The 9,274-nt window shown below is 36.8% G+C and overlaps 2 protein-coding genes across 4 annotated transcripts; one reads left to right on the top strand and one right to left on the bottom strand.

Moving 5' to 3' along the window:
• Positions 1-504: 504 nt before the first annotated feature.
• On the bottom strand, positions 505-4,223 carry sec61b (SEC61 translocon subunit beta). The gene is made up of 4 exons (XM_058748001.1): positions 4,082-4,223; positions 3,269-3,366; positions 2,908-3,012; positions 505-745 (listed from the first exon to the last, which is right to left on the bottom strand). Exons 1-4 carry the CDS (start codon positions 4,082-4,084, stop codon positions 658-660), a joined length of 294 nt encoding a protein of 97 aa, XP_058603984.1. The 5' UTR covers positions 4,085-4,223; the 3' UTR covers positions 505-657.
• A 78-nt stretch (positions 4,224-4,301) lies between these two features.
• Positions 4,302-8,412, top strand: alg2 (ALG2 alpha-1,3/1,6-mannosyltransferase). 3 transcript variants are annotated; one of them, XM_058747999.1, is made up of 3 exons: positions 4,302-4,587; positions 5,210-5,535; positions 6,663-8,410. In XM_058747999.1, exons 2-3 carry the CDS (start codon positions 5,227-5,229, stop codon positions 7,560-7,562), a joined length of 1,209 nt encoding a protein of 402 aa, XP_058603982.1. In that variant the 5' UTR covers positions 4,302-4,587; positions 5,210-5,226; the 3' UTR covers positions 7,563-8,410. The 3 variants fall into 3 exon arrangements, with proteins under 3 accessions (XP_058603982.1, XP_058603981.1, XP_058603983.1); XM_058747998.1 differs by having other exon boundaries at positions 4,303-4,575; XM_058748000.1 differs by lacking the exon at positions 4,302-4,587 and having other exon boundaries at positions 6,663-8,412.
• The last annotated feature ends 862 nt before the right edge of the window (positions 8,413-9,274 follow it).

Below are 9,274 nucleotides of genomic sequence, written 5' to 3' on the forward strand. Positions count from 1 at the left end.
ACCTATTGTGCAGTTTTAAAATATTAATTAATAGCTCTGATTTAAAGAAACTGTGTGTTTTTAAAATTCCCTTTGTATTTAATGGTGTTGCAGAGAAAGATTTTGGGTGTGCATAGGTGTGTTGATGGGACATGGCTGCAGGCTTATTGGAATTGGGGTAATAGCAAATATTACATCACATTCAGAGACAGGTGTAGCTGATCTCTTTTGTGCACTAACAGCACGTCTGGAATGCACATTTGCATACAACCCCTTCTTATGCCACAAACTAAAGATATGCAAATTATGCCCTGTGATGCAAATCACACCCTGATTTTTTTTTTCCCCCACCGTAGATGAAAGAAAAACAACGGTGACGTTTTACAGCATTTTATTGTACAATTTACATTAGTTTGTACACAAGTAAAAAAAAAAAAAAGTCCTGATCCGGTGAATGACAAAAAAAAAAAAAACTGATGGTTTTTAAATTACCAAATGGTTGTAGTGGCTGGGTAAACTTGTATGGGGGTAAAAAAAAAAAAAAAAAAAAGAAACTTGAAATGGAGGTTTTAATAAAGGAAAAGGGATTGGGGTGTTGATGGTCAGAGTTTGGTCCAAGTCCAATGGCTTAAGATTCGGTGACAGGCTTCAGGGTCAGAGTTCAGAGGTCATGCAGGTTTAGGAGCGGGTGTATTTGCCCCAGATGTGCAGCATGAATACAGATGCGATAAAGAGCAGACTCATCACCAAAACTGGTACCGGACCACTGCAACCAGGGAGAAAGAGGAAAAGATGGAATTACTGCCAAATCTCATGATGATCATTAAAACGGTAAGACAGAGGGAACCCTAGCGGAGGACAGACAAGACTAAATTCAGTAACTTCCACAAATTTCAGTTACAATATGAGGTGGATTTAAAAAAAAAAGAAAAAAAAAAAAAGTTCAGCACAAATTTCCTCCCAGTGGGCCAATCAGGACTGCTCGTCTTGATCATGTGATAGAAGGCGAGTTAATTAGGATTCTAAATGCTGGAGAGTCGGATACTGTTAACGAGCTAGTCGGAAAATGTGGGGCTTTATTAAAGCAGGAACTGACCATCCCTTGGGTCGCTAGGCAGCCGCGTAACCATGCCGACTGAAGGCCCACCCCTCAGGCTTTAATTGATGTGACCTTTTCTGACGGAACTTTAATTAAGCTGAAAACAGACACACACACAAAACCTAAAGAGTGAAAAATACTTCACACACATAACTCTACACAGACTCTCCTACTCCAAGAGACTCTTGACTGTAAATACAGCCACTGTAGACTCCCTCAAATCCATTCTGACATGCTCAGCTTATTTGTATGTATGGAATGAACAGATATAACGTTACGATCTAGAACAGCGCTTAAAAACAAAAACAAGCAAAAATTGCTCCAGAGGAAGACACTATTGTAGAAGATGGTTGCAGTGAGAGAATGGCTCTAAATACAGCACACAAATGTACACAGCTGTAGGAGGGAAAACGGCAGGGGAGACATCAAATAAAGACGGAGGTTGAGCCCATGAGGCCAATTTCCTGTCGTTAAAATTTCATATTTATCCTTATAAATGCTAAACCTCTCAGAACCCTCTGCCCCTCCCTTTCGTGTCACTTCCTGTTGAGCTGAGGGGATGAATTAAAAATGAGCGTCTGTGTTGGTTCTTTGCACATTAAGTACCTCAAATCGTAACCTTTGCTTATTTTGTCCTTAAATTAAGCTATAAAATGCAATAAAAAATATGTCTGACATGATTTCATAGCTAGTGAATTTTACCCACACAGCCTTGTGTTAAAAAATCATAATGACTAGCAATAAAAAAGGAAAAATAAAGACTCTATATGAAAGCATTACATATCAAAACATGAATTTATTACAAAAAAGAGAGCACTGAATAAAAATCTGAAAAAGAAAACTGACCAACATCTAAAGATATTACTTTGTAATTCAACAAATTTGAATCTAAATTGGCTGAATGTACCTAAATTTTTTTATTATTTATGCAGTCCATGTTCAAATACATGCAAATGAATAACTGAATAATAATGGTGCCTCAGCTGTAATTTTATTAGGAAAACCTCTGCTAAACAAATAAATTTAAATTTAAAAAAAAAAAGTGTTACATTTACTATTCAAGCTATTAAAAGAATTGTTGGTAACACTTTACAATAAGGTTCATTAGTTAACATCATTAGTAAACGAACCAAGAATGAACATTACTTCTACAACATTTAATGTTAATTTCAGCATTTACTAATGCATTATTAAAATCACAAGTTGTGTTTGATAACATTAGATAATGCACTGTGAACTAACATGAATAAAATAATGAACAACTGTATTTTCATTAACTAACATTAACAAAGATTAATAAATAGTGTAATAAATGCATTGTTCAATGTTTGTTCATGTTAGTTAATACATTAACTAATGACACCTTATTGTAAAGTGTTACCGAATTGTCTTATGCTCACCAAGGCTGCATTTTTAAACAAAACAAAACAAAACAAAAAAACTATAATATTGTCAAATATTATTCCAAGTAAAAACTTAATACACTTCCAATTATTTAGATTAAAAATAACTTTTTTACTGTAATATATTTTAGAATGTAATTTATTCCTCTGATGGCAAAGGTGAATGATTTTTCAGAAGACATTGAAATACACTCATTTAGTGTTTTTGCGGAAACATGGTACATTTTTTTCAGGATTTCAAGTTCAGAAAGTTCACCTTTTTTACTGTCACTTTTTATAAATGAAATGTATCCTTAAATAAAAGTATTTCTTTAAAAAAAAAAAAAAAAAAAACCTTTTTTGTTCAATTTTTAGAATATTTTGTTCTATCTCTGGGTGGAAAGCATTTTAAATCATTCTGTATTGTGTGTGAATATGAACACTTACACTTTAAGTCCTGGTGAGTCCTCAGTGTAAAAGCGCCACATCCCTCCTGTGCCAGCTGATGCTGTGGTTCGGCCTCCACTGCGTGCACCGCTGCTAGGGGCTTTCCTGAGCAAATCAACAAAAAATATATCCGTTACAAAAATACAAGACAAATCAAAGTGACAGATATTACCAAACACTCACGATCAGTGCAGCTAAATCAATGAAATAAAACCCTAATGATGTCAAATTTGCAGGACAAAACACTGATTAGGGCCTCATCAGTCAACTTCTGACTCATCTATTCTAAATAAATAATATCTTTCATGTCTGCTGATCAAATCACAGAAACACAAAGAAAGCTCTTTGATCCAGTCCTTACCTCTGTCGGGCAGAGGTGCCGGCGGTGCGGGGGGCCACTGTCTTACTGGGGGAACGGCTGGAGGCACCAACATTTGTTGCACTAGCTGCGGGTCCAGGCTGAAAAGAGGAACAAATAGAGGACTTAGTAAACCAAGCGCACAGTGATTGATCTAATATTTTTTCTGCATCAGCAAAAAAAAAGAAAAAAAGTTATAAACCATCTCTAAGATATAACATACTACAATAAGAACCATAAGTTAATAATGTTAAAGCAAACACCTTAGCTAATATGTTCCACCAAGGTACCATATATAAAAAGTATCATATATATATATATATATATATATATATATATATATATATATATATATATATATATAAGCACAATAAATTCTCATTAAATGCCTATAGAAAAGATATAGATCAATAGATGTTCAAACCTATATAACAATAACAATAAAAATAATGCCACGTAGGCTTTATATAATAAGGTAGTATTCAGACTAAGACGAGTCAGATTTCGACTGTAGAGCTGGTGTGGGGGTCTAAAAGAGCCACGTCTCCCAAACAAATGCAGTGAACACCGCAAACTTTAAATATCTACTAGCATATAACTAAATACTTTTCAAAACATCAATTCCAGTAGTCGAAACTCAAATCTAAGCCGCTGCTAAGCAGTTAAATGGCAGAACTAAGTTAACTATTCCAATAACGGTCCGTTACTACTGAGCATGACTGGCTACCAGATAGCAATCCAGATATAACTGTAAATACGCGCAAAATGCTTATTATAAAGCTCCCCAACCACGAAAAACTGCATTGAGAAACTTACCATTTTGTTCAATAGTATATGTTTCAGGAGTCTGAAGGGAAAAGAATGAATCTAGTTGACAGTCTCTGTAACTGAACTCCAGCCGATCCAGACCACTACAAGAGAGAGCCTGTCGATGACGTTTCCCTGAGAAGGCCACGACAGCTATAGAAAGGACCCACATAGGAGCCAGTAGAGTGCCTGACCGGAACTCTGATCCTCCGCGTTACATTTGAACACATTTAAGATGGTTTCTGAACATAGATTTGATATACAACGTCACAACAGATAATAATAAAACAAATAATTTCAGCAAAAGTAGCTTAGCTTCAGAATTTTATTTGGGAAAACTCAAAGGCGGTTCAACGGAGTGCAGTGACGCGTCATGTGCGATGGATGATGTGTACAGAGTAGGGCAGACATTTTGGCTCAATCAGGAAGCTGGTTTCACTAAAACGCAAACTTTGAGCCGAATTTGATCATTCATACAGACAGCTGAGTTTGTGTCAGTAAAGGTAAGAGTACAGGTGAGTGCGTTCTCATCACGATATTTTTAAACATATTGTCTGGTTGTTAACTAACACTGTAAGCACAATTTGAGTTTTTGTGAACAAAACATGACATTATATGCTGTTACAGTGTTACTACTTAGTATGTAGCAGGGTATATACTAGCCTGAACTTATATATTACTAAATATATGATATTGAGAATGAATATTGGTGTTTTTCAGCTCTGAGTTGACGTGTATTACTTGTTTTTAGATACATGTAATGTTGCAGGACTGTAATAACATAACAGAATGTATTAGAGCTTATGATAGATTGTGACCCAGTGACATGAACCTGTGCGCGCTGGCCCGTTGTAACAACACAGTGATACTTGATTAATCATCTGATAAAAAAAAAAAAACATTGTTAACTTATCTTTTTTTAATTTAATTGTAAAAAATCATAAAGTTTTCTGTTTGGAGCTTATTTATAACCAGTGGTGTAAAAAACAATAGAAGTCTAAGAAGTGTCTTCATCTAGATAGCTAAGTAAACGTAAGTATGTGTGTAACAGATTATTAAGATTTCTGGTGAAATCTAGTTGCTTTGTCTTGAGTTTTAAAAATAAGGTGTAACATTCATTTGACCTCCTTTTGACAGGCTCTGGTTGGGCTAGGATGGTTCGGGTGGTGTTCCTGCACCCTGATCTGGGTATAGGTGGAGCTGAGCGTCTGGTGGTGGATGCAGCTGTAGCCCTGCGCTCTCGTGGATGCAGCGTTCAGATCTGGACGGCACACTATGACCCTCAGCACTGCTTCTCTGAGACGCTCTCTCCTGATCTGCCTGTGGTGTGTGTGGGCGACTGGCTGCCCACCAGCGTGTTTGGTTATTTCCATGCTCTCTGTGCATACCTGCGCATGATCTATGTAACTCTCTGTCTTGTGCTCTTCAGTGGGGAGGAGTTCGATGTTGTCTTCTGTGATCAGGTAATTACTAATGGTACTAGCACTAACTGCTAATTATCAGGGTTATTTTTTGGTATTAAAGTATTTATTAATATTTTGTATTATCATTTTTATATTTTCAGTATTAAATTTAATTGAAGTTTTTTTTATTGTTCACATAATATATGTGTGTGTACTCTGTATATTTATTATGTATATATAAATACACGCACATACAGTATATATTTTGAAAATATTTACATGTATATTTTTATATTCATATAATTTATATTATATATAAATATTTTTATTATATAAACAACACTTTTTCCTTAAATATATACAAGCATGCGTGTGTATTTATACATACATAATAAATATAAATGGTACACTCATATATGTTAGGTAAACAAAAACCTTTATTTTGGATGCGATTAATCATTTGACAGCACTAGTTTTTTTTTTACATGCTTTTGTCTTTTTATTTGTTTTTTTTATATTTCTATTTAGCTTTAAATTATTTTTATTTCAGTTTTAGTCATTTTTGATACTTAAACTTATTTATTTCAGGTAGTTGCCAATGCAACATTTCATCCAATATTTTATTTTATTTCAGCCTAACAACACTTCTCTTTTTCAGTGATGGACTTTAATAAAGTACTGAGAAACATTCCCAAACAAATTATCTAACTTTTGCTCCACTAATGTTACTTGTTAATTTGAACTGAAGATATCTAGACCTACTCTGAAGCATTATAGTGATCTCCGATGTATGAAAGAATCATTCTTTTGAATTTTTTTTTTGGATGAACTGAATAGGTTTACAACCTTGAAATGATTGAAGAACGAGCTAAGTAATGCATTTTAAATTTACATTTATGCATTTGGTAGACGCTTTTATCCAAAGCAACACTGAATTGCGAGTATAAATTTTATTCAATTTATGCATTCCCTGGGAATCAAACCCATAACCTTGGTGTTGCTAGCGCCATACTATACAGTTTGAGCTACAGAAAAGCCATCAAGAGACATAATATATGACCAGACTATAAAAGATGCCATAGACATTAGACCACACAATGCTGTGATTGACCAGTCAGAATCAAGAGAATCGCTCTCCTCAAAACCACAAGGGTTAATTTTATTTGCCCATCTCCCCCTTCTTTCAGGTTTCAGCATGTATTCCCTTTTTGCGTTTGGCACGCAACAGAAAGAAAGTCCTATTCTACTGTCATTTCCCTGACCAACTACTGACACAGCGTCGCTCGGCTCTGAAGCGCATGTATCGCGGCCCCATCGACTGGTTCGAGGAACTGACCACAGGCATGGCCGACCGCATTTTGGTCAACAGCCAGTTCACTGCAGGAGTCTTCAAACAGACATTCCCCAAACTGGCCGAGATTCAAACCGACGTCCTTTATCCCTCTCTGAACTCGTCAGCTTTCGATGTTGAAGTAGAGGGCCTCAGCGGGCTGCTCCCTGAGGGGCGGAGCCTCACTTTTCTGTCAATCAACCGCTATGAGCGCAAAAAGAACCTGCCATTGGCGCTGCAAGCATTAGCGGCCCTGAAGGAGCATCTGTCCACTGGGGAATGGGAGCGTGTGCACCTCGTGATGGCGGGGGGTTATGACGAGCGCGTGGTTGAGAATGTAGAGCACTACGAAGAGCTGCGCTCACTAGCGTCCTCTCTAGGCCTGGAGGACCACGTCACCTTCCTGCGCTCCTTCTCAGACAAACAAAAACTGTCTTTGCTGCACAGCAGCACTTGTGTACTGTACACTCCAAGCAATGAACATTTTGGCATCGTACCCATTGAGGCCATGTACTCGCGTTGCCCAGTTATCGCAGTAAACTCAGGAGGACCGCTAGAGTCTGTAGCCCATGGCGAAACAGGCTTCCTTTGCGAACCCACCCCTGAGTGCTTCTCCGAAGCCATGCAGAAGTTTGTTACGGACCCTAAACTCAAGCAGCTTATGGGACAGACTGGAAGAGAGAGGGTACAGCAGCGCTTCTCACTGCAGGCCTTCACCGAGCAGCTCTACAGTCACATCATCAACCTTACCCAATAACCATTATGACATCATAAAGGCCATTCCGCTTCGGATCAGCACACATCAGATGCATTCTGCCAGTCTGGTTGCCATGGTGGGACTAATGAAAGTATGTCATCTCTAATGAAAGAAAAGAGCAGTGGGAGTTAACATGGCTTAAGAGTTCAATGCAAGCCTTGAAGAATGTGGAGGACTCGTCCGACCAAGAGGTTAATGAATTGTTGCGCGCCAGCCACATTGATCAAACGCGAAATGGCGAGGCCAGAGGACCATATATGTGTATTTTTTTTTTTTATGCCAAAGGCCTATTAGAGAGTTTCTCGGGCAGAAATCGATAGAGAAGTTTTCTGTGCCCTGCTCTGTTCGCCAGTGTCTCTGCTTTTGTTTAGTGGTGATAATGGAGGGTGTTAAGAGTTATTAAAGTCTCAAACTAAAGATGTTTGTTTGAGTAGAAAAAGAAAAAGTTTTCATAGGACACTGAAGGTCATATGCTGTATTGGTTTGAGGTTGTTACTGACTGTGTATCTCATGCTATTGATACGAGACCAAAGCCCTGATTAAATGAGATGCTGCTTCGTGCCTGTGTTGTTTGTCTTTGTCTCTTGGAGCTTTTATTTTTGGATATATTGGATACAGGCTGGCCCGATGTGGCCTGTTTACATTTCCAGAATTAAGAACAGATCACTGTTGTGTTAACATTTCTATTTTAATTTCATTTGACAAACCGTTTTATACTTTGGCTTTGAGCAAAGTTTCCCAAAACACCATTTATAAACCAATTAAATGGATAGTTGACTCAAAAATGACAGTCCTGTAATCGTTTACTCAACCTCATGTCATTTCTAAACCTGCATGACTTTCTTTCATCTACAAAACGCAAAGATATTTTAAAAAATGTTTCAACTGTTTTTGTACATACAATGAAATAAAACATGTTTTGGACTTTTTACAAAATATATTTTAGTTTGTGTTCCACAGAAGAAAGAAAATCAGGTTTGGAATGTCATTATGGAACTGGATGATGATGCTGTGTGAATTTTACCAGTGGTTCTTAACCTGTGCGACAGCATTGTCCTTAACAAGAAAGTTTTCTGTAATGCCAAAGATTTGTTTTCAAAACTTTTTGCATTTACAGATGTCCATAGATGTCCATAAATCATTTTAATATAATCAAAGTAATTGCATTCAGGATTTTAGAAGTTGTAAGCACTGAATGCTCTTCAGGCGTCCCACTTTTTTTTTTTGCAACGCATTTGCATGTCTACTGGTAAACTCTTAATCCATATCCGGTAAACTCTTAAGCCCAGTTTCACAAACAGGGCTTAGCTTAAGCCAGGACCAGGCCTTAGTTAAATTAAGATATTTAAGCAACTTTTTCAAAAATGCCTCAGAAGAAAACATTAAGGTGTGCATCTTGACACAGAACAATGACACTGCCATATTGTAAGATATGTCACAGCAAGATATTTTCAGTTGAGACAGCTCAAACATACATTTTAGTCTGGACTAGTTTAAGCCTTGTCTGTGAAACCGGGGGTTAAAGTTTACTGGATGTATAGATCAAGAATAAGGCTTTGGAAATCCCAATTTATACGTGATACGGATTTATATTTGTTATAAAAAAAACATGCCATTTGAATGATTTTCAACATTTTTCCATGTTTAGAAATCACATTTTTTTCAAATGAAACAATAGATTTACATTTATGCATTTAGCAGACGCTTTTATC

Source organism: Onychostoma macrolepis, chromosome 16 (genome assembly GCF_012432095.1).
Source record: "Onychostoma macrolepis isolate SWU-2019 chromosome 16, ASM1243209v1, whole genome shotgun sequence".
Lineage (NCBI taxonomy): Eukaryota > Metazoa > Chordata > Actinopteri > Cypriniformes > Cyprinidae > Onychostoma > Onychostoma macrolepis.